We start from the raw sequence: 24,949 nt of genomic DNA on the forward strand, positions 1-24,949 counted from the left end.
GCACTTTGGCGACAGTGACAAGGGAAAACTCCCTTTTAACAGGAAGAAACCTCCGGCAGAACCAGGCCGTCTGCTGCGATCGGTTGGGGAGAGAGAAGGAAGACAGGATGAAAGACATGCTGTGGGAGAGAGCCAGAGATAATAATAACAATAATAATAATAATGACAAGTATGATTGAATGCAGAGAGGTCTATTAACATATAGTGAGTGAGAAAGGTGACTGAAGAAGAAAAACTCAATGCATCATGGGAATCCCCCAGCAGCCTACCGTTAGGGTGCCTGGGTCGTTGACCCAGAGTTTAGAGTTTTCATTATTATTGTACTTTGGTTTTTGCCTTTATTTATCATTTCTAGTCTTTTGGTTTCTTTGTCAGAGTTGTGCCTTCTGGTTTCTCTTCTGTTCCATAGTTGCTGAATCCCTGTGACAAGTCTGCGTCTCTGTGTTATGTTTCCTGTTTTACTTTGAAAGTCCGTGTCTCATGTTAATGCGTCTGGTTTTGCTTCCTTTGTCTCGTCAGCCCTGATTGCTCCCTCTGTATTTTTTAAGCCCCGTGTTTCTTTGTGTCTATGTTGTGATCTCCCTTATCCACCATCATATATGCTGTGTGTTCTGTCTGCATGTGTAAGTTATTTGGATTCTTAGTTTTGTCTGTTTAAGATCAGCATTTGAGTTTATGTTTGTCTCCGGATTCTGCACTTTGGGTCCTTTTCCTGCTTGCACGCAGCCATTTCATAACACCTACGCCTATTACAGCATAACTAAGGAAGGATTCACCTACAAACCAGCAAAAGTTTTGCATTTTTTTTTTAACATATCAGAGAAAGCACAGGTCACGTATGTCGACTGTGACATTTAAAGGGAACAACGGCGCTTTAATTCCACTCATCACAAGCCAAAATGTGTGCTGTAAAACAATTTAAACATTTTTTTTTTTAAATTTCATTTTTTTTTTTTTTTTTTTAATCCTGTAAAATGATTAATTGTATGTGAGTTTTGGTAGCTAAAACCTGACCACTCAGTTGCAAGATGTTTAAGAATAAGCAAACACCACTGTCACAATATTTCAAAGAGATTTGGATCTGGCCTTTAACATCATTATTCTTCCTTTTGAGCCATTTCTTCTTCGTTGTGCTTGTTCAAAAGTCCAGTCAGATGGACTTTCTCATCATTTTCAAGCACAATTTGATAAAATGTAGAATTCCTAGTTGCACTTTTGACTGCTAGAACTTTTCTACCACCACTCCTTTGAGTTGGCACGAGGTTTTAATAAAATGCTCTGCTGCAAGCACATCAAGTGCCATTCTGTCAATAGAGTTGTTACCATTTACTTGTGTTTACAAGTCTTGGCTATCTTATCTTTTCTGGATGCTTTAGGGTTGATGTAATGGTCTTGTTACTTGAGTCTCCTGTGAAGTTACTGGTGACTTCAGGTTTATTGTGTGTGTGTGTGTGTGTGTGTGTGTGTGTGTGTGTGTGTGTGTGTGTGTGTGTGTGTGTGTGTGTGTGTGTGTGTCCATTCTATTCCTTTCATCAGTCTCATTTCTGTTGTATTTTGTGTTTCAAAGTTAGTCTTATGCTCCTGTGTAGTTGTATCTCACTTCCATTACTCCTGCTCATCCCAAACAGCTGATGGCCTCTTTCTAGAGCCTGGTTCTGCTTGGTTCTATTTGTCCTGTTAAAAGGGAGTTTTTGCTTGCACATTGTTTTTCATCTGGTTTGGGGTCTTCTCTCGCTTATTGTCGGGTCTTTACCTCACAATATACCGTTGTGATTTGGTGCTATATGATTTGAACTGAAACAATACACACAGCAGACTATGACATAGGGTTAAGGTTGACTGCATTTTGTGTTTACTTGTGTTGTCTTTGGCTAATATTTAAATGTGTTTGATGATATAAAACATTTAAGTGTGACAAACATACAAAATAATCGGAAATGATGAAGGGGTCAACACTTTCACACACCACTGTATGTATTTGGATACAGCATTTCCTCTTGATACGTGCTTTCTTCCTGGAGGGATACAATATTCCAGCAAAATGTTCAAATATTTTAACATTTTTCACAAACAACAGCTTTCCCATGAAATCAAACCACGGTCACTTTAAATGGCTACTTCATCTACCTGAGAGTCTCTCGGCAGGATGTACAAAAAAGGAGCGTTTTCCTTTTCTAAGCTTGTTCCCCCCCAGGATCTCATCAATCGTTACACTGCAGGTGATAAACTCCTGCCTTATTCTTCACCTCATCATCACGAAGCTTTTCATCAAGACAGACACAGTGAATCAGTTTTTGGTGAAAAAGATCTCCCCTGCGTCTACATCCCATTCTGGCTTGCCCCTCAATATGTCCTGCTTTAGTGATTTGTTTTCCTTCCACTCGGTGAGGTCTCGTGATGCGATGGCCTCCCTCCAGAGGAATATTTCAGCAAGATCCTGCTGCTCAGAACACTGCTGCCCACACAAACACATTCCAGTCACTTGATGGACCAGACACGCACACACATATACAGTGTCTCCTCTACCCTTAACCTCTCTTTACACTCTGTGTGTCACTGCAGAGCTTAACTAGCACACCGTTTGTGTGTGCTTGCTCATGCTGGGATTTGTTGTTTGTACTCTAGTGACCTAGATTTTTTTTTCTCTCCTTCAAACTTCCACTCTGAAGTTCATCAAACTAAAATTTTATACACAGTAAAATTCATCCATCCATCCATCCATTCACTTCCGCTTATCCTTTTCAGGGTCGCGGGGGGTGCTGGAGCCTATCCCAGTTGTCATAGGGCGAGAGGCGGGGTACACCCTGGACAGGTCGCCAGTCTGTCGCAAGGCCAACACACAGGGACAGACAACCATTCACACTCACATTCATTTGCACATTCACACCTAGTGACAATTTGGGTTATCCAATTAACCTATCCCCACAGAAAAATCATTCATACAAAAATATTCACAAGCTAGCTGTGTATACAGACTTTAACTTGCATTAAAAATAAATGAGCCTTCTCTCAGAAATCCAAGAATTGTTTCATCATCGCATTACTGATATTGGACGAGCTGTACCTTATTGCGTCACTCAGCCGTGATCATATATTTTTGATCTTTGGTGTGTCGGTTAGTTCATTTTTCCGGGCGTCAACTCTAATTTTTCATTTCAGTGTAATTGTTCTCATCAGCATCACTGGCAGCTGCGTGTAGAAGCAACAAGGAGCTGTTTTCAAGCAGCAGCTTTGAAAATGTGCTGTATGCATACCTATGCAGGTGAAAACGGCACGCACACAAAGTTTTGGGACTGTAAGTTGTTTTGTTTTTTTTAATGTCGGCTTTCTCTCTGTAGTCTATTTGTAGTCATTGTAGTATTGATCAATGAACTTTGAGCATGCTTTGAATGCCAAAGTGCTTCTCGAAACCATCAGCTGTCATCTTATGAGGACTGACCTCAAACCCAGTTGGTATCCAAATATGTAGTTCTTTACTTTTTGCTTTGTTTTTAAAATTGCTCTCCCAATTTCAAAAGTTTACCTGACTTCAAAACGATCCTAATGTTTTCATTATGATCAGAAAATATGTAAGTAACTGTTACCACATTTAGAGAATATATTATTGCCCTCCATGAATCGGCTGAAGCCTATCTCAGCTACCATAGCTGAGCCTGGACAGGATGTCAGTGTAATGCAGGGCTTTCATTAATTGATTGGTTGATCAAATGGTAAAGAACTTGTATTTGACTATTAATTTACATGCATCCTTTTATATGTACTATTCAGTATTTGGCATTTGCAAATGCAGATCTTATAACAGAGAAACTCAGAGGCCAAAATCCTTGTTATAGACTTTATTGTAAAGCTGACACCTCCTATAGCTTGTGAAACTTTGTCTATCTGGAATTCTGGCATGAAACTTAAAAGCAACTGAACTCTATCCCTAAATAGTTCCCTGGTGCAGGTTTTTTCCACTGAGGTAAAAGTGGTGCCTTGTGAAAATCATAACTGTGTTTTAATTAACAGCTGAAAAGCAAAGAGAACTAATTGTCCTTCACATCTCAATAAGCTCCCACTGTGGCTGTTACTATTGCTCACAGCTGCTCTTAGTGTCAGAGCAGAGCAAGACAACATCTTGAGATGAGCACAGCTCTGCCACTTAATCCACTCATGAAGGCAGCAGAGCTGAACAACCAAAGAAGGAATCAGTGGGAAAAGAGAAATGTTTGATTCTCATTCAGAAAACTGTTTATTTTTATCAGATAAGTGGGAATCACGCTTATCCACAGTTTATTAGAGGAGTTCCAGGTAGAAAGAAAAGGGATAGCAGTTTATTTACAAGACAACTGTGAAGAGTATTGCTTTTAAAGTGTTTTTACTCATAAGTGACACTTCTCCGTCCCTTGCAGAGAGACCGCCCAGCAGTCTCTCCAGATCTACAACCACTCTGCAGTCCAGGTGAGTGGCACTTATACGATTTAAAGTTGCATCCTGTGACGTATCGCTGCACTTGTGTAACCCCCGAGTGGAGGCTCCTTCTGTGTTATAGTGTTGAGGTGATGTCCCGCCATTCTCTCTGAGGCTTTTAGCCTCTGTTGCAGCTCCTGTGCCTGCTGCTCAGCCTTGCGTGCAGCTTTGCGGGCGTTCCTCAAGGAACGCTTCACCTTGCGAACTCGCTCCTTCAGCTGCCGGTTCCTCCTTTCCGCTGCAGCCAACCGCTCCTGCAACTTCCGGCCTCGTTCCTCCTCCTCAAACAGTGCAGCCTGCACCGAGGAGCACAGCAGCTGGGGGTAAGGAGGAAAAAAGTGATGTTAGTTAGCATACGTGAAGGCTTGTTGTCTTAAGTGTCTGACAAACTGTTGTAGACTTCCAGCTGCTATCTCGTCAGCTAGATGTGTAGAGTGGGAGCTCTACGTGTGTGTGTGTGTGTGTGTGTGTGTGTGTGTGTGTGTGTGTGTGTGTGTGTGTGTGTTTTCTCTCCTGTGCATGTTGTTTATCTTGTAACAAGCCTAACATGCTAAGCAGGAAGTCTTATTTACTTTTCTATAGGCTTCTACTCCCATTTCAAAAACACATGTGTGTTTGGGTACCTGTGTAATATAAATGTACTATTGACCTCTCATCCCTATGCAAGGGTCACATGTTTTGATGTTTCTGGGACCCTAATGTTGCACGTTCTTGATGGAAGAGAGCTGACCTGAACCGACAGGGTTCACAAAGGTGACAGCTGTTGATGTCCCAGTGGGAATGTATGGTTTGGTTTCCTCTGTTTATGGGCACACTTTATCACAAGTAACGTATACAAACTCAAAAATATTGTGAACTACAAGTATGTACTGTACATTCACTATTTGTCTCACTCTGCATACATACTCAGATGACCACAGTCGAGGTTAAGGCCAAGCCCCTGTTCTTTTAGCTTGCTGTTTTGTACTGTGGTACCAAGGATCGCAAAAATGGACACTCGTATGGTTTTGGCATATAATGCAGTTTGTTTTAGTGCCATTTGTTTTGGAAAACAATTGCTGAAAAATTGTCTTAAACTATGTTAAAGAAATACTGAGAAGACATTACTGTTGTGTCTGTTAGCTAAAACTGGAGGGACTTTAGCTTAGTGCTTAGCTTAGACTAAAGACTACAAACTGAAGAAGCCTCTTAGGGTATTAGTGGGAGGGTGGTCATGTTTACCAAGGTGTAGCATTCCCTCTTCTTTTAACAATGGTCCATAAAAGTCTGGGAACAGAGAAGACCAGTTGTTGGACCTTTGGGTCTATTTGTATTTACATTTTATATGGCATACTACCTTTCTTGGAATTAGTTTTGCAATACAATACACCCAAATAAAACAAAAAAACCCTTTACATTAAACTTCATTTTAAAGTCTAAATAGTTCATACTGAGACTGATGAAGATAATCTCACGAGGACAATGTTACCCGGCCATATGGTGATACTGCACTGTATGCACAGACTAAGAGATCATGTTGTTTGTAGTACGTGCAAGCAATAAAATTCCATTTACCTTTTTATCAGCGTAAAGGTAGAAACCCATGTGAATAAAACCAAATCCCTCTGCATGGATACAATCCACCAGGGAGAGAAAATATTTCATGCATTTGTTCCTATTCAGTAAGACTGAAGTCAAATTCATATTCTTTTTTTTTCTTTTTTTTTAAACAGTTTGAAGCCTTGCCTTTTCAGTTCTCTTAGGAAATTTCACAGTGGGATGCATCAAGCACACACGGACACACAAACGCACACCAACTGTCAAAACATCCGGGTCACACCTGCCTGCTGTTTAGCATCATCTGTATAAACAGTATTTAGAGGACATGTGATGACAACTGAATGCACAAAGGTCCACAGTGAAGAAAGACAGAACACAGAAACATTCAGGTTCTTCAGTATCCAAAAGTCAGTAAAGGGAGGCAAGAACCTATGGGGATGTCGTCTTAGTTTGTTCAAAACTCTATTTATTTAACAATTAACATTTACAGCAACTGTGGTCTAAAATGGCTACAATGACTGATCGCCCTATGTTGCAGTTTCCTTCAGGTCGGGTCACATGTGACCCTTCAGGTCCTTGAAACCTTTCAGTCTGTTCTGATTCAGTCTGACATTTTGGCTCATCAGTGCAGGTACCACATCTTAACAGTGATGTCATAATGAGACATTGCCTGACTGGAAATAACATGAAGTCAGAGATTTCTTAACATGGTGGATATATTTTGGTAGTTCGGTTTATAATTATCTTATGTGTCGTTATTAGAACGCATCCATGCAAGCTTTTGTAAACTTCAATGAACGGATCAGAAGATTTTAAATCTGTGTGAGAGCTAACTTGACTGAAGGACACACTGGTGTTTGTCATTAGATTCTGATCGATCCCGTCTCGGTGTTAGATCTTTTGTCATGAGTAATTAGTGCTGCCGGGCTGCAAAACACTAATGGACTTACCCTGCTTCTGTCTGATGCTGAAGGTATGCAATAAACTCTGAAGAAAGACTTCTGCAAATAGCTGAAAGCAACAAAGTAGTTCTTACTCTGATCACAGTCATCACTGAAAAGTCTGACCTGTCAGTGACTCTGTCTTTATTGCAATAATGGTTTTTTTTTTTTGTTTTTTGTTTTTTTTTTTTGTGAAGTTGCGTTTGCTGAACATTCTGTCTGTAACATATTTGCAACAGTGAAGCAGGTGAAGGTGTTTGGTAACTCTGGATAAACAATTTGAAAAAAATGTGCTCCTCGGACTTTGTCCTGTGTTTAACATGTATGGCTGTAGGTTTTGGGGGTTTATAACTCATAACTGCTGCAAATGTAGGAAGGTCAGAGAAATTAAATCAGCCATGCAAACCTCATGACAGCAAGTTTAATGTCACTGCAATACTTTGCACTGTGACACCACAGGCCATCCAGTCCAGTTCTAGCAATGCTAAACTTGCTCTTAGAACATTTTGCTCTGGACCAAACTTGAGGAATTTATGTAAATTCTTGTTTTTTTTGTTTGTTTGTTTTTTTACTCATTTGTTTGAGTAAAAGGAAAAAGACACAATGTCAAATATGGAAGCAAAAGTGGAAAAGAAAACACAAAAAACCCCAAAGGCTGTAATCATGTTTGAAAGAATTTAGAGGTGTTTTTGTTTGCGCCCAGCTTGACCTGACTCCTCATTCATTTCTGCAGACTTTTTGATTTCTCTCCCTAACTTTATGTAGAATCTCAGCAGGAGTCCACACAATTACACAGACAACACACATGGCCAGACACCTTTACACACAGTTAGTGGCTTTAGAGCTCCACTGCTGGCGTTAAAGAGCCAAGCCAAGGTTTCTCCTCTCCTTGTGCAGATTTTATATTGTCTGTGCGTGCGTGGGAAGGGAAGGCTAGAAAATGGAAAGGAAAAAGTGATGAAGAGACAAAAGGAACAAAGAGACGGAGAGCAGAAAAGAAATAAAGGTGGTGAAGAGGTGCTCCATAGGGTGGCATTTCTCCTCGGCTTCTGCACTTTTCTCCTTTATTTCTGTAAAACACAGTCTGATAATGTATTTTTTATGAGCTTTAGTGTCTAACTCTTGAGTGAAACAGGCACTCCCTTTTACCCCTCTGTAAGCACGTACATAAAATGTTAATGAGAGTCAGGAAACTTGTTAAAGGGGTTTGCATGAGGGTTCAAAATTCTGCCTTCCCGTACCGTGGGTACAATCAACCAGTTCTGTATGCATACACAGTAAAAATGTGCTGTATATGGAAGTGATTAGGAAGTGTTCGAGCCATCTGCCTGCCTTCTTGTGACCTGTCAAAGAATCAAAGAACTCCTATGATATGTATGTATTATATCTGTATTAGACCCACAGGAGTGTCTGACCTGGCTTGTGGCAAAAGCAGCTCTGAGCACTACTGATAAGATGAGCCTTTGAACAAAAGCTAATTGAAGGTTTTGGCAGGAAAAGTGCAGTGAAGGAAGTCTCCTGTCTATCCTTCTGGCGGGGCATCTGGTTCCCACAAAGCTGAAATCAGAAGCAAACCTCCTCCCAGCTCTGATTTTAGGGATTTTTTTTTTTTTGTCTTTAAATGCAGCTGAAGGATGAAAGCACAGAGTGATGCAAGAAGGGAAGCTAACTTTAGATAATAAAAGTATTAATAGGCTTGGTTCTTGGCTGTTAGATTAAAGAAGGATAAAAAGAGAAAGAAGAGAGATTTCTTTCCCCATTTTTTATGTGTCCATATACATTCCCAAACAAAACACCTGTTTTGTCCTGCCTTGCCTAAAGGTTATTGTAGAGGAGCACGTGAATCCTCCTCTACAATAACAGCACCTTTAACCCCTTTTTGCCTGAACTATGACCCCTTTAATTCAGAGGCTAGATCCTGTAGTTTAAACCAGAACAGAAACAGAAAAGAAGGCACTACAACACCACACTTTGCAGCCTTTTAACAGTTAAATTCTTGCTCTTAAATAATGCTGTGGCTAAATTAGCTGTGAGATTATTTAAAGCTGAAGAGGTAAATCAGCTGTGAATGCTGCAGGCAGTAGAGAAAAAGTCAGCCAGGAATGAGGCACAACATCCCTCAGTGTTAAGATGATGATGATAACGAGTGCAATAAATGGATACAAGTGTATGAAAAAGATCCACGTAATGCTCCACGGTCCATCGGATGTATTAAATGATTCTAATAGAGACGCTGTATGTAAATCGCACTGACTTTAAGGGGATCTATTGTGCTTATTTTCATCTCCATTATTTCCAAATCATGCAAGGAAAACAAAACCCACACCCAAAACACTGAGACAAAAAAAATCAGTTATGATATGAAGGAAGACTTGAAGCGAATGAGCACATCAAGTGCATATCAGTGTCACCTTTGCCAAAGAGTGAAATGTCACCATAAATTGTGTTTTAATTGATCATCTTTATCCCTTCAAGAAGCATCCTGAAGGATGTTTTTTCTTCCAGGGTGTGATGTTGCCTTCATCCACAGGGCACCAGCTTTGCTGTGCTCTTCATCATCATTAAAACACCAAAGTGAGGGCCTCTTCTTTGGTGTGTCACAAAAACTATTCAGCAACCACTCAGCTGTACCTTTTCAAAATAAAAGCAAAGACGTGTCGTAAATTTGTCTCCAGCTGCCGTGTCCTGTCTTGTTTGAGGTGCGAGCTTGAATCGGTCAGAGCAGATGTGATAATGAATGTCTGAATCCCAGCAGCAAAGCTCCCATCACAAGCTTCAGCCCATCTCTGGTCCGAGGTCAGCGTGATATGTTGCTTCATGCTGGTACAGATCAAAGCTGCAGACTGACACGCTTTCAAGCTGGTGGTGTCAAAGTCGTGGATCTCTGCTATTTGATCTTTGACCTCGGGGTGCACGGACAGTATCCGATATGCCTGAGGTGCAACCTGGAAGGACCTCGACTCGTCAGTTTGCTTTGATCTACAACAGGTTGGGACGTGATTATGTCGGGCCAATCACATATTAAAACTTTATTAACAGTACAATTGATTCTTTTGTGTTGGTGCATGTGGGCATTTTTGTTATCCTTCTGAGAATCAATCCATTTTGTGTGGGTATTTGTGTGTTCAGCTCTGCGCAGTGCCAGAGGGTAGTTTGACTGATCTTTCTTTCCCACATTCCTGTCAACGGACTCACAACTCAGCTCATTATTAGGTGTCCACACACACAAACCAAGACCTCCCTCTGCTCGTACACATAGTTCAGCTACAGCGGTTGATTCATTGCCAGTTTCTGACTCAAACATTACCGAAACTACAGCACCCTAATATTGTTAGTTGCTCCACTTCCAGTTCCCTGCACACTGCTATTTGTCTGCACCCTTAATCTGTTATCACCATGGTAACAACATGGTTTTGAGTTTATTTACATTTTCTGCAAACCCCCACAAAAAGTTGGCCTATTTGAAACAGGGGACTGACTAGGCTCATTCTTCTAAGAAGCTCTTTTTTTAAATAGCTCCTTTCATTTTAAGGTCAACAGCTCTTTAAGCAAACTTGCTTCTGATTGGCTGCCCCTTGTAAATAGAAGAATCGTGTGAGTGGTGCTCCTGTGTTTGCGTCCAATCAAAGTTGACTATATCTACTCTCAATGACATCATGCATAGCCAAGTCTAGAAAAAAACTGTTGGGAATGGAGCCCTTAGAGCCATCTGAGGCCTGTGATTTTGGGAATTAGCTACTATTTATACAGTGACATAATTTTCAAACCTATGTTCAAAACAAGCATTCAAATTATCAAACAAAAACACATGACATAAAAGTTGCAAAATTTGAGTTACATGTCAGTGAGTTAAATAAGTATTTGATCCTTAGATAACCATGACTTACTACTTGGTGGAGAAGCCCTTGCTGGCAAGCACAGCAGTAAGATGTTTCCTGTAGCTGGTCAGGTCAGGTTTGCACACATCTCAGGAGGAATCTTGGACCACTCCTCTTTACAGAAACTCTCCAACCCTTTAGATTTCTTGGCAGTTGCTTAGTAACTCGAAGCTTCAAGTCCTTCCACAGATTTTCTAGAGGACTGAGGTCTGGAGACTGGCTAGGCCACTTCATGACCTTAGTGTGCGAAGATGCACATTAAGGTCTTGAAGTGGCCTAGCCAGTTTAGCCACTCCTTTGTAGCTTTGTCAGTATGTTCCGGGTCATTGTAATGCCTGAAGACTCATCCATGACCCATTTTCAGTGTTCTGTCTGAGTGAAGGAGATTTCTCATCCAAGATTTTAAGGTACATGGTCCTGTCCATTTTCCCTTAATATATGTTAAGCCATCATGTACCGTTAGCAGAAAAACAGCACCAATGCATGATTTCCGCTTCCATGCATGACTGTGGGGATGGTGTTTTTGGGTGATAATCAGCATTTTTTCTACAAACATGGCAGGTGAAGCAAGAGAGCTTGAGATTGGTTTCAATGACATCTTCTCACAGCTCTTTGCTCTTGCTCACAGTGGTGGAGAGGTTGGAATGGAAGAAAGTGATTCTTTGGACAGGTGTACTTTATACAAATAACAAGCTGAAATCGGTGTCATTAATTGGTTGTTTGAAATCCCACCCATGGGAGTCAGATGTCTAGCTGGGTTGCTGGGGATCAAATACTTATTTCACTGTGACTCATATTCATTGTGTGTGTGTGTGTGTGTGTGTGTGTGTGTGTGTGTGTGTGTGTGTGTGTGTGTGAGGTGGCACATGGCTCACCATTTCCACAAACTCTTGGCTGGGAAGTTGTACTGCTCATAAATTTGGTTTTTGTTTGTTTGTTTGTTTGTTTTTTGTGGGTGGGGGGATATATAAAAGCAATAAAAAATCAAATTTAATAAAAACACATTTGCTCCCTGATGATCCCATGGACTATTTGTTATCTCTGTGACAACAAGATAGTTTTGTGTTTGTTTGCAGTGTCAGCAAAACCCCACCAACATTTCTAAGAAGATGATGAAGCTTTTTATTATAGATTGCAATGGTCAGTTTAATCATAGACATTTGGTTTCTCTTCTTCATGTACAACACTTTAACAGGCTAACTATGACTAAGTGATGCCTTACCCTGCTGTCTTCCTGCATGTCCCACTCGGGGCTGAAAGTCTGAAATGGTTGGCTCCCCTGAGTGCAGTTGGAGAACTGAAACAGACTGGAAAACGTGCGTCTGTTCTCAATCGTGTCAGCAAAGATGGCATCTTGGAAGTTGACCCCATGAGGTCGGATGCTGTAGTTCTCATCCATCCTACAGAGGAGATGAAGGGGACAACTGTAAGCAGCACATTTGAATCTGCATTTAAAAAGAATGCACTCTGCTCCTTTCCAGTATATTTTTGTTCTTGGATTGTACCGGAGAAGCTTTGCATGATTCACAAATTAAAATAATGAGTATTTATGTTAGAAATTTATTAGAAATAGCATTCTGAACCCTGGCTATTTGGTTCTGAGGAATTATTTGCAAATCTACTGATCTTGTTATTTTAAACTTTGGCCATTTTCAATATGAACATCCACCAATGTATTGTATACTATAAGAAAATAACTAGTAGGTCTGCTTTAACAGCCAGAATAGAGAACAGAAATACATCATGATGTCATAATCTGTGTGACTGATAAACTGATCATTTGCTAATAACTCCAATTTATAGCTGATAGGTGTACAGTAATAAAAAGTCTTGATGAAGGCCAAAGCCAAAAGTGGCAGTCCTGCAAAGTGGTATTTACTCATTTGTTTTACTACTTTGATTATTTACATACAAACAGTGTTAATTTAAAGGTGCTCTTTCATTTATGTGGCAACAATAATAGATTTGACAAATTCAGGTAAAGCTGAAATAGTTTTTAATTATGGGTTATTTTTTGGTTTGGTTTGGTTTCATTTTTTTTGCAAAAAAAAAATAAAAATAGAACCAAAAAAATATATCAAATAAATTTTCTGAAATAAAAAGTGACCGTTTTTTCTACCTCACCTGAGGAAAAAGAAATAGGAGTAGTTCTCCATCACGGTGTGGGACTGACAGGACAGGTAACCAAGCCCGGTCAGGTTGAGCCTGGATCCAGAGGGTACCTCCAGCATGCTGCCCCAGGCTTGGTCACACAGCAACTCCACCTCTGCAGAGTACAGCAGCCCTTCCTCTGCGCCCTCGTACCCGTATCCGAACCCGAAGGGCAAGGAGTTGTACAGACTGCCCACTCCAACGCCCACCGGCTCCCGGTGGATTGCCAGGACCCGGGCATACAAGATGATCTCCGCAAGTTCCGCCCGGCAGCCCTCGCTCAGCGGCCGCCATTCCGAGGGGAGCTGGCAGCCACGCGTAAAGGTGTCCAGATGCGCAAAAACGCAGAGCGTTGCGAGGAGGATAGTCGTGGGAAACATCCCGAAAAGCCTACAAAATCTTATCTGGCACCTCCTAAAGTCTGCGTTGATGAGTCTTTCCTTTTTCCTAAGTGTTTCCAGGAGACCCAGCCAAGTGGCCGAAAGTAAACAAATCTGGTTGATTTTGCAAAAGTTATGCACATGTGTTTACCTCAACCACTTGATGATGCTAAATCACAATGAAAATAATTTTTCAGACAGAGTTTTTGAGCATTAACACAAACTCAAGCTAACTTCAATCGTCTGAAGACTTTTGGAAAGAATAAAGTAGGATTAATATGAATGTGCAAAGACTAACCGCTCCAACCTGCAGCTCTGTCCGTTCTCCTGCTTGGAGGAGGCGAGGTTTAAACAGAGCGATGGTGATGCCTTCAAGGACTCGTGCGCTGCTTTGATATTTAGAGTTTCAATGAGGGGTGGTCGATGCGTTGAAGTGGTATTTTGCCTGATGAAAAGGTGATGAACCTGAGGTTTTGAACCTGGTGACCTCAGACATAATATTATAACCCACATGATGTATAAAACTCTTTCGATCAAAAAGATTATTAATTCAAATATACTCCAGGTTCTTCACAAAACGCGTCGCTTCATGAAACGAATACTTCCTTGAGGAATCGACTTCTTCTTTTCGGCATGTGAAGGCGTTAAACGTGATTATAAAAGGACAATCGCTGTGGTGGGAGATGGTATCACAGGAGCCAGGGTTTGGCTGGAGGAAGTTCCATGGGAGATAAATCAAAGCATCTGAGAAGAATTTGAATGGGTCCAAAGGGGGGTGCTGCTGAAGTTTCCACTGGGTTCCAGGGTACCTCGAATTTGTTTTACAACACACTGGGGGTACAGTGGGTCTTTTAGGTTATTCAAGCACTATTCTGGGAACTTAGTGTGTCATGTTGTGTGAGTCCCAACATTCTTTCTGATAGACCTTTAATACAAATCTTTGATTTTGGCTACCTATTGTGGGTCAGTGGGGTCCAGTGGCTCCTGGACAAGGATCACTGGGAGTTTTGAAGCATTAAGGGAAATCCCGAGGGAGACAATATTTCTGTGGTGAAAATCCTCCAGGGATTCTCTCTCTTTTTTCTTCTTTTTTTTTAATTTTTATTTTTTACCTGAGATAAGGGATGCACCAGGACTCTATAATGTGATTACATTTCACAATACCTAAAATATTTTATTAAGGATAGCCCACATAAGATATCCTTATCTTATGTGGGCATACGGTAATTTTTATGCAAGCCAAAACTGCTGATGATGCAGCCCATCAGCTTTCACTGGCGTTACATGATTTACAAAAATGGCTGAATGACTCATGCTTGTGCCTTAATTTTAAAAAGACCGTATCAATGTTTTTTAGTAAGCCTAAAACAACCGTGGCTGCAGTAAAAGTCTGCTTGGGTGCACAAGAATTAATTAATGTTGAGGAATTTAAGTATTTGGGAGTGCTACTAGACTCTAAATTATCCTTTAAAAACACATTAAAAAAGTAGTGAAAACTGTAAATGTTAATATACAGAACTTTAGACATATCCGCACATCATTAACAGACACAGCAGTGATTACATTCCTGCATTCTATAATACTGGCTCATATTGAATATTGTATTACAAGTTGGTCCTATATGAGCTCTGCTGCTATTGGGCCAATTGAAGTATGCTACAAAAGAGCATTGAAAATATTAGATAAAAAACCTTTTTCATATCACCATTGTCAAATTTTAGAAAAATACAAGTTTTTAAATTTTACTAATTTCAAATTATTTAAATCTGCCTGTCTAATATACAAAGTTATACATGGTCTGGCGCCTCCACCAATGAGTGATTTTATTAAACAAAAGTCTAGCAGTGTTGCCGAGTCTCGACTGACTTGAGCCACTGTTAGAGGTGATTGTGAACTGGCACTCAGGCGGACCACCTTTTCACAGAATGCTCTGTCATATCAGGGAGTGAGCTTCTGGAATAGTCTTCCACTGTCAGTGAGGGAAAGTACAAGTCTACCCATCTTTAAGAGTCACTTAAAAGGGCGGCTGAGGGACACACAAACATGTAATCATGTTTAAAAATCATGTTTTATATTGGATGGGAAAAAGAGTTAGTGTATTACAAAAAGGGAAACAACTGTTAGTGCAATGGGTGAACACAATATCACGATGGTCAGGGCATGTACAATACTGGGGTTTGTGCAATATAATTGATGTGTTTCCGTTATTGTTATCTATACTGTCCTCTGTGTCCACTCTCCTTGTCATTGTTTGTTCTAGTATAATGTGATCACTGTTTTTGTCCTTGTCACATGACCTGTAAATAGTGTCTCTGTATGTTTTTACTAACTTGTGTTTAACACCAACCTGCCAGAGGGTCTGCAGATGGAAATTAGCCCAAGGCTATAATCTGGCATATTTACATTTGTTAAAATGTTCATTAATATCTATTGCCCCTCTTTCTAAAATAAATAAATAAAATAAATAAATAAGATCATAGTAAAGATTAATAATCACTTTCAGTTCCTCAACTATAACCACTTTAACAGTCTTCCATACAGTTCTAAGCTCAACCTCCAGTAAGTACAGTGACCATCTCTGATTGCTTTAAACCAGGGGTAGGCAACTCCAGGCCTCAAGTGCAGGTTTTAGACATCACCCTGTGTCAACACACCTAAATCAAATCATTGATTTAGGTGTGTTATAGTTCATTCCCAGGCCTCTGGAGAACTTCAAGACATGTTGAGGAGGTAATTTAGCCATTTGAATCAGCTGTGTTGGATCAAGGACACTCGAAAACCTGCAGGACACCGGCACTCGAGGCCTGGAGTTGCCTACCCCTGGTTTAAACTAACCTGAACATAAACATCAGTAGATTGCTCTTGAATAAGACTGCCATCTAGTGGAAAGTAAGTATAACTGTATATATAAACGTATAGCTGTAGCTGCACAAACAAGAGCAGAAATGGTGTTTCTCGGACATTCCATTGTATTTTACTACAGTAGCCTCTGAGTGTTCTATGCTACAGTATTGACAGATATCCCATCGGAATCAGTTACACTGTCGTCGCCATTTATCATTCAAAGCTGACATCAGAGGGAATCTCCAGTCCTTCCTTTCCTGTTTGCAAGTGTAAGGTGACTCCTGAGGGGGAATTCCCGCTAACAGCTGATGGTCTAGCCCCGCCCCCACACATGTCAGCCTCTTGCCGATGTGTAAAAAATGCGGACCCGTGCCGCGGCGGCGCTGCTTACGCGCAGGCGCTCTTTGTTCTCAGATCGGTCCTCTGCCCCGTGACGTCACTACGAGGAAATGAAAACCGTCCGTAAACTCCGCACAAGTGAACTCGGTGTCGAGTTGTCGAAAATTAGACCGACTTAGAAAGGAAGTATGGCTTTCAAAATAAAAGCAAAGCGTTCTGAATGAATTAAGAATGAATTAAGATTGCCCTAAAAACAAATATCAAAAGCTAAGGACTTCAGAAAGAACAAATAATCACTGTAGTCTTTTAATATGATAAATAGAAGTGAAAATAGCTACACACAATACAGTTTAATGAATATAGTAATGAAATTAAATAAGGCTAATGAAATAAGCCTTATTAAATTCCAGCGCAAGATGATGGTTTTCCTCTGATGAATTTAATTTTATAAAGACATTATTTATTTTTAGGTGGAGGAATTTCAATTTCAGCAGATGTTGCAGTGCTTGTAGCAATTGCGGATTTGTTTGTTTTGTTTGTTGTTTTGTTTCTTTGATTTTGTCTTGCGGTTTAGCAGATTCATCTACTGCTTATTAAAATAAACTTCAGATGAATCGTTGAATTAAGTCTTTACTGTTTGAAACCCCCATTAGTGGAAAATGTTATTTTTATATTATTTTAAACTGATAACTACACTGTCACTATAATTGCTCTGTAGTTGTTATTTGTCACAAATCAAAACAAAGCTCTTGATCAAAAGAGTCACTGATGTGATCTAGGTGCATATGCACACAAAGTAAATTTCCAGTCAAAATCTTGGCCTTTCAATGATTTATTTTTGCAAGAAAGCAAACCAAGAACTAGGCATATATGCATGCTGGTACCAATTTACTGAGATAATCATAGATTCTAAAAAAATGTAATCCATAAAAATAACCAATAAATTAGTTAAAAATACCTAAAAACAAAATAAACTAAATAGCAAGCATAATAATTCAACAAAACGTAATAATAATAATAATAATAATGATAATAATAATAATAATAATAATAATGAGCTATTACTCGATTATCACTGATAACGCAAAACGCAGAAAGTTAATTTATTCGATATAAATCAACAAACATAAAAATGCATTGTTTATCAGTACTGCGCCAGTTAATGAGTTTACTTTGAAAGGAACAACCGGAAGCAAAGATCGTTTTTTCTGTATCGTCGCTCAACGCCCCTGCTAACTAGAAGAGCAATATTACTCGACATACACAGCCACCTTTGCGATACTGCCTATGTATTGTCAGCGCGAACAGGCAGGCTGTGTTTAGTTCTCGAGTTGCCAGCAGGTGAGTTAAAACCTTTAAACTCGGTTGACGTTTGGTGTGACGCAGTTTGGTTGAGGTTAAAGCTCGTCCGTGTTCGTTTTAAGTTACTGGTAACTTTTTATTGTTTACCAAAAGTCGCACTTAGGATAGGCCTATTCCAAGAAAGTGAAAGTAAAACAATACTGAAAGAAGGCCAAAACAAATATAACTATTTTTGGCCGAACTTAGTGTCCTCCAAGCTAGTATTACACGATTATTTTGAACTAGCATGTGAGATTTCCGACTCGTACTTGTAAATTGGCGATCAACGGTGATATCCGCTGTTAAGAGCTTCTAAATGTGATATTACATCTTATTTAGGCCATTATGTAGTATACCATAGCGCTAGGGCGAAAGGACAACACAGTGTCTCTGTTATTGAAATCAAATTGCCATATCATGTGACTCTTGATGGGATAATTCCACTCGGCATGCTCCTTCTCGGCTCCCGAAGCACTGAGTCACTGAGTGATGTCAGCAGACATTTTTTTTAAACATGTCTTACTGGCCAAGCCAAACGAGATTAAACACAAACGTATTCGCAGTTAAAAATGCCGCATTTTTTTTCATTTTTTATTTTTGGTAAACATTAAAATTAGCTGTTAAATTTACAAAAACAAGAAGAAAAAAAAAGATCAACGTTAGTATTTAAGTCAATTTCTTCTTGTGATTGTGATTATTTGAAACCATAAATCCCGAATGTATTAATTATTTTTAAATTAACTTATAGTGCGTAATATATAACATGGGATCATTTTGATTTTATATTATCTGATAAATGTTCCACGTGAGGAATGCAGCATTAAAGCCACTATATGTAGAACTGGAAGTGTGAGCTTCAGTGCCGCCTAGTGGGAACAGCAAACACCAACACTTACCATACAGTCATCTTATTTTTTAAAAAAGTGCACCCTTTTTAATTTTATACATCTAAACATTATATCAGAACATAACCAAGAAAATCATCAGGTCCTCATCAGGTTCTAAAATGATTTAAAGACAGCCTCATATGAAAAACAGTGTGTGATGTATTAACCTGTGTTTAGAGTTATTAATTTAGCTTTAGTTATTCACCTAAAATTAAACCAAAATACCAAAACAGTTTGTGAAGAATCACTTTGTTGCAGAAGAATTTTGGCGCAGTCATCTTTACAATGTTGCTGCAGTTCTTTGACATTTGCAGGTATTTATTCATACGCATCTCTCTGAAAGAACCTCTGCACCATTTCAACAAGGTTAAGGTCTGGACTTTGAGTATAACTGTATATATTATTATCAGTATAACTGATTCTTTACTTTTTAAGTCGTTCTGTTGTAGATGTGCTTCTGTGCTTGGGATCATTGTCCTGTTTCATGACCAGAGTTTTAGCCACGCTTTAGCTGTCAGACAGACGGCCTCACATTTAACTCTACAATATTTTGGGATATAGAGAGAACCCAAATCATCACCCATCCACCACCGTGCTTGATAGTTGCTTTTAGGTGTGTGTGCTGATATGCTGGTGTTTCTGTCACACCAAATTTAGTGTTGTACATTATGGCCAGACATCTTCACTTTGGTCTTGTCTATCCAAAGACAATATACCAGCTAGTAACTGCTGGATAAGGGAAGTACGTGCGCCCCGGAGTAAACCTTTCTCATGTTCCAAGTGAGCAAAGCGACTACCAGTGAGGGTAAAGAATAATATTTATTGACGTATGACCTGGTAGTTTATGCTACTCAGGCAAACAGAGCCAGGAATGTCAGGAAGCAACCACCCTCCAAAGCAATGTGTATAGTGACTGTGCTTTCTTTTTCACATGACTGTAACTGTTTGGCTTTGTTCTCAACCTTCTCTTGATGACTTATTTGTTGCCAGTGTTTCCGATTGTTTAATATACAAATAATATACAAAACATGACAAAACGTCCTTCCTCTCAGCATCATGGCGTCTGGAGGCCCCGTGATGAACGGCGACATCTCTCGCTCTGCCAATCAGCCCGGCACACTGGAGGAAACCCTGCAGCAGATGAACATCCTCATTCAGGAGAACAGAGACCTGAAAGGTGAGAGCAGGGATGACCGAGGATAGAGCAGTTAGGGAGAGGACAAATAGTGAAAAATTGGTGATAGTTGGAATGAGTGAGTTTGTAACACGCGCATTTATTTTAATTCTCTCTCAGAGGCTCTCCGTCAGACCAACCTGACGATGAAAGAGCGCTTTGAAGGTTTGTCTGCGTGGCGGGAAAAACAGAAGGAAGAGCGGGACTTCCTGGAGAGCCGGCTCGAGGAGGCCCGTGGCCGCATGGAAGCACTTACCCTCCAAAACCAGGAGCTGAGCAGGAGGCTGGAGGACACCGGGAAGACTGGAGGAGCTGTGGGAGGAATGCAGGTGAAGCTGATAATATTGCGCATATATTGCACTGCAGAATTATGGACACTTTAGTCATTTCTGCGTTTATGCTATGTAATGTCATTGTCCAATCAGATTGCAGAGCTGGAGGCCCTGCGTGCTCAGGTTGCTCGGCTGCAGGCAGAGAAGAATGACCTGGTGGCCTTGAACTCTGAGCTACAGCTTAAGGCAGAGCACGATTCTCAGGATGATTCGTTTATTGAGATCATCAAAGTGTCGGTGAGGACGGATAATTAGCACAGATCATCATCAAACACTCGTGTTTTTTTATATTCAGCCTGATTTTGGTGAAATGACAAACAGGAGGAGAAGCTTGGTGTCTTAGTATTGTTTTTCCTCCCAGGATGGAGGTATCGATGGCGTGAACGAGGCATTGGGAGCAGAGCGCAGCAGACGCCAGGATGCGAGCATGACAGCGTCACGCATGGACAATGAGGAGGTGACGGTTAGCCAGCTGCTGCAGTCCCTGAGGAATGAGGCGGAGAAAAGCGAGAGGCTGCAAGGCGAGCTGCAGGCCTGCACGGCCAGGTACGAGACAGCAACAAAAGGAAACGTTTCTCAGCTGTGAAAGTGCTTTAAATGTTTTTATTCTGAAAATGAAGCAACACATTTGTAGCAGTCTGCTTATGTCTTTGCTCTATTAAAAAAAAACCAGTCACAGTTCTGTTTCCAGAATATGTTATGGATAATCCGTTTATTATTTAGCTTCACCTATTATCCAACAGAATTCGAAAGCTAGAAGAAAAAAAGTCCAGTGTAGAGGAATTCACCCAGACACCTGAGCCAGAGACCAAAGAGGATTCTGCGAAAAAAGATAAGGTTTGTTTCTTTTTTCATTTTTTTATATATCACAGTAGATCTGTCCTGCTGAAAGCTGCATTATTGGTTAAATCCTTTCCCTTCCTGCGTTGAGTTTGTGACTTTTCGTGTGCGACTGTTGCAAATATTTCAGGCGGCCTCTGAGGTGGAGAATCTGAAGGCTCAGATGATGACACTCTACAAAGAGCTGCAGCAGGCTCAGAGCAAACTGGATGAAGCAGAAGGCATGAAGAAGAACCTGCAGGACAGGTTTGGGCCACACAAACACACTTGCAAATGATTATTTTAACCCTGGAGAACCCATGGGGTCAGAGCCGACCCCATTGGTTTTCTAGGGAAACCATGGGGTCAAATTTGACCCCATGGTTTCTCCAGGGTTAAACTTAAAAACAGAAAAGTGCAGAAAGATAACACCACCTAAACTAAATGCTATACCTCATTTAACTGATGTTCTGTGTTATTTGATATATGTCTTATTTTTTTTGGGGGGGGGGGTTGAAGATGTCGGGAGGTGGAGCAGGATGTGGCAACCCTGAAGGCCCAATTGGTGGAGAAACAGGCCGTTCAAACGGAGAATGACCGACTGAAGCTCCAGCTGAACAGCATGCAGGCCCAGAGCCTGATGGAGCAGAGGAAGACTGCAGAAGAGAAGTCAGAGAAAACACAAGCATACATACACATTAACTGATTGTGTGAGAGTGCAGAAACGGCATATTGTGACACTGATTTTCATCGGGTTGTGTTACTGTACTTTGACTACACAGAGCTTTGTAAAGCAATCGGGTCACGTCACACAAATCGCTAAACACAATTTACTAAACACAGGAACAACCTGGCGCAGCTGAAGGACGCCTACACCAAACTGTTTGAGGACTACACTGAGCTCAAAGACGAGAAACAGAGAAAAGAGGTAACTTTATGTTGTGTTGTGTGGATCGTACTGATTTTCACAAACGTGATGCAGTAAAAAAAAAAAATATTGATGGCATTTAAGAAAAAGAAAAAAATCAGAGATAACTGGCACCTTTACCATCCTGTTTGGTTCTGCAGTCTCATCTGGCGGAGGAGCTGCAGCAGCGGCTGACAGCAGCTGAAGAAGCTCTCGCTATTAAGCAGAAAAAGATCGATGAGATGAAGCAGGACATGTTCCAAAAGGAGAAGGAGCTGGAGACCATATCTGTTTTCCAGGCTCAGGTCAGTGGTTCTTTACGTGTGAGCACTTGAAATATATAATCTAGCATTATTACAACAATCAGAAGGCCTCAGCACAACAGGATTGCCTCCACTTTTAATGGTAGTCATGGTGTTTTTGTTTTTTATGTACTTTCTGCAGGCAGAGATCTACTCCTCCGACTTCCACGCAGAAAGAGCAGCGAGGGAGAAACTCCACGAAGAAAAGGAGCGTCTGGCTGCTCAGCTGGAGTACGTGAAGAAGCAGAACACCCAGCTGCAAGACGAGATGGACTCAATGGGCAGGTGTGCATTCAGAGAGAGGACTGACCTGGTCACGATTTGAGCTTCTTCAGACTAAATGTGTTAATTTCTATTCTTCTTGTGGAGAAAAACTCCTCGTGATTTATAAAAGGATTGAAATTTAAAAGTAGAGTCTGCAGCTCGACTAACTTACAAATTAACAAAGGTTTTGCTGTATAATTCTGCCAAACCCATTTCTATTTGCATGACATGACCACAGAAACAAACTGAGTATAATGTCGTGATTCGGCTCATCTGAAGCTTTTTCTTTGTGTGCAGGCGCTCACTGAACGAGATGCAGAGGAGACATTTGTCACAAGGTGGAAACCCACATGGAGGTGGACCATCTTTAGTTGGAAGAGGTACAGCATGTTATAATTTAACCTCTCACACAAACCTTATTCCTGGCTTTCTCTTATATAGCTTATACCGGACTCCCCTCTGACATTTTGATTATTTGGATGTTATTACTGGCTAGAAATACAATTACTCTAATTTACTATCTATCTCTTTTATACCAAAAAGATATAGATGGTCTTTTGAAACACATGCCACTATATTTGGATAGAAATATGAGGTGATTAGCCAGCTTGGTTTTTACGGTGATGTTGTGTGATGTTATTTGAATGGTGTTTTTGGCTAGTGAAAAAGCAGTTTAATATAAAATGTAGGCTACTTGCCAAAAATGAAGAAAAAAACCAAAACAAAAGTCAAATTCTTTGGGTGTCTTTCATTACAACTGTTCGCCAGACAAGGGAATCCCAGAGTAGCCAGACCCTAATACATTCCCTGCTTAATCTTCTTATAAGTTATATAATGAGCATTACATAATTAGGCGCAACTAAGACTTGAATCTACCAAACGAGACAATGAAGTCATTAAGAAAATATACAATCAGACCTGTTTTTTTTTTTTTTTAACCATAGCTGCCCTTTACTGGATGTTACAGGGAATACACCGACTTTTCATTAATTTTTATTTCCATTGTTTTTGCCTCAGCTCTTGTTTCTTTTTTTTGGGTACTTTTACTGCTGACAGGAACTGCACAAGATTTTTCTCCGCACAAGTAATGACTTTGCGATTAAGGAACGTTACCTGACCTTTTGCAAAATGATAGTTAGATGCAGCAAAAATCATTCAGTATAGCCAAGACATTTGACTGAATGACCTTTGTGGTGTAATCAGTCTGTCAGAAAATACAAGTGGAACTGGAACAGCCATCCAGCAGGCTAGAGTTGTGATCGGTGTCTCTCACTTTCAGGTACTGACTGGCAGCATCAGGGGAATATCCCTGAGCACGCGTGTCCCAAGTGTAATGAGATCCTTCCAGACCTGGACTCCCTGCAGATCCACATCATGGACTGCATCAACTAGACGTGCGTCACAGCATATAAGCATTCACGGCAACAGCGGCTGCATCATCACCTAATCGGAGTCTTCCTCTGCTTTGTCCTGTACCTCTTCACTCCAAGAGATCCCATATGGGATTAATAAAATTTATTCTCGGGTGGGAACACTTTGCTTTTGGAAGAAGCCAAACTGTGATGTTTGGAAAACATGTAAAAAGAGTATGTTGACTGTATTTTGTTGTACATTTAAAAGTTGCTCACAAACACTCAGAACAGTAAAGAAAACATTCTACAGAACACCACCTATCATGCGGCATGCTGTCCGTCACATTGTTGGATTTTTTGTTTTGTTTTTTTGTAGCTGTGTTGTCTGAAGCAAGCTGAAAATTTTCAGGGGCAAAACAAGTTCAGAGCAAACAAAACAGAAGCTGCATAGACCTTTTGGTAAGATTTTAGTTAAGCACTGACCACTGGTCATAAATATATTAATAAATCAACCAAAGTTGAGCCTTTAAAAGCTGCATCTGTTTACAAGTATTTGGTTGCTGAAGGCTTTCTATATTTTTGAAGGATTCTTTTTCAAATTAAAATGAAATTGCTTCTATATTTTTCCTCACTAAGGATATTTTAGTTCATAATTTGGTGTTTGGTGGTAAAAGCAGCATTCACCATGTAGGCACTTTATGAAAGATATATATTTTATTTTGACTTTGCATATTGTACCTGATAATCAGAATATAATGTATTTAACCTGATCAATTTGTCACTAAAGTGCAGGTAGAATCTGTACTCTGTAGACTGTAAAGACCTTCCTGATTCAAGTTCGGTGAAAGAAAATAAAAGCGTTTGCAAATGTGTTTGCTTTTACTCATGCCTGATGTCACTTATCATATATTATAAAAATGAAACAAACATTTTAGTTAAATACGATGAAATAAGCCAGAGCTAATGCTGTTATACAAGCACTTCGCATATTATATTACCTTCCTGTTTAAAGATACCCTTTAGGGCTTTTCACATCTTAATCACAGTCGA

The 24,949-nt window shown here is 40.2% G+C and overlaps 2 protein-coding genes across 3 annotated transcripts; one reads left to right on the forward strand and one right to left on the reverse strand.

Annotated features, from left to right (window-relative positions):
• Nucleotides 1-3,805: 3,805 nt before the first annotated feature.
• ccdc3a (coiled-coil domain containing 3a) lies at nucleotides 3,806-13,888 on the reverse strand. Its single transcript, XM_005942678.3, has 3 exons — nucleotides 12,932-13,888; nucleotides 12,030-12,207; nucleotides 3,806-4,766 (listed from the first exon to the last, which is right to left on the reverse strand). Exons 1-3 carry the CDS (start codon nucleotides 13,336-13,338, stop codon nucleotides 4,461-4,463), a joined length of 891 nt encoding a protein of 296 aa, XP_005942740.1. The 5' UTR covers nucleotides 13,339-13,888; the 3' UTR covers nucleotides 3,806-4,460.
• Nucleotides 13,889-17,718: 3,830 nt separating this feature from the next.
• Nucleotides 17,719-24,781, forward strand: optn (optineurin). Of its 2 annotated transcripts, XM_042225669.1 has the most exons (14): nucleotides 17,721-17,862; nucleotides 19,064-19,121; nucleotides 19,802-19,926; nucleotides 20,044-20,252; nucleotides 20,349-20,492; nucleotides 20,617-20,801; nucleotides 20,999-21,092; nucleotides 21,226-21,341; nucleotides 21,594-21,743; nucleotides 21,918-22,002; nucleotides 22,143-22,286; nucleotides 22,426-22,568; nucleotides 22,845-22,927; nucleotides 23,827-24,781. In XM_042225669.1, exons 3-14 carry the CDS (start codon nucleotides 19,806-19,808, stop codon nucleotides 23,937-23,939), a joined length of 1,587 nt encoding a protein of 528 aa, XP_042081603.1. In that variant the 5' UTR covers nucleotides 17,721-17,862; nucleotides 19,064-19,121; nucleotides 19,802-19,805; the 3' UTR covers nucleotides 23,940-24,781. The 2 variants fall into 2 exon arrangements, with proteins under 2 accessions (XP_014195696.1, XP_042081603.1); XM_014340210.2 differs by lacking the exon at nucleotides 19,064-19,121 and having other exon boundaries at nucleotides 17,719-17,862.
• Nucleotides 24,782-24,949: the final 168 nt, after the last annotated feature.

The sequence above is a fragment of the Haplochromis burtoni genome, unplaced genomic scaffold (genome assembly GCF_018398535.1).
Source record: "Haplochromis burtoni strain Fernald_Lab_line unplaced genomic scaffold, NCSU_Asbu1 Contig_178, whole genome shotgun sequence".
Lineage (NCBI taxonomy): Eukaryota > Metazoa > Chordata > Actinopteri > Cichliformes > Cichlidae > Haplochromis > Haplochromis burtoni.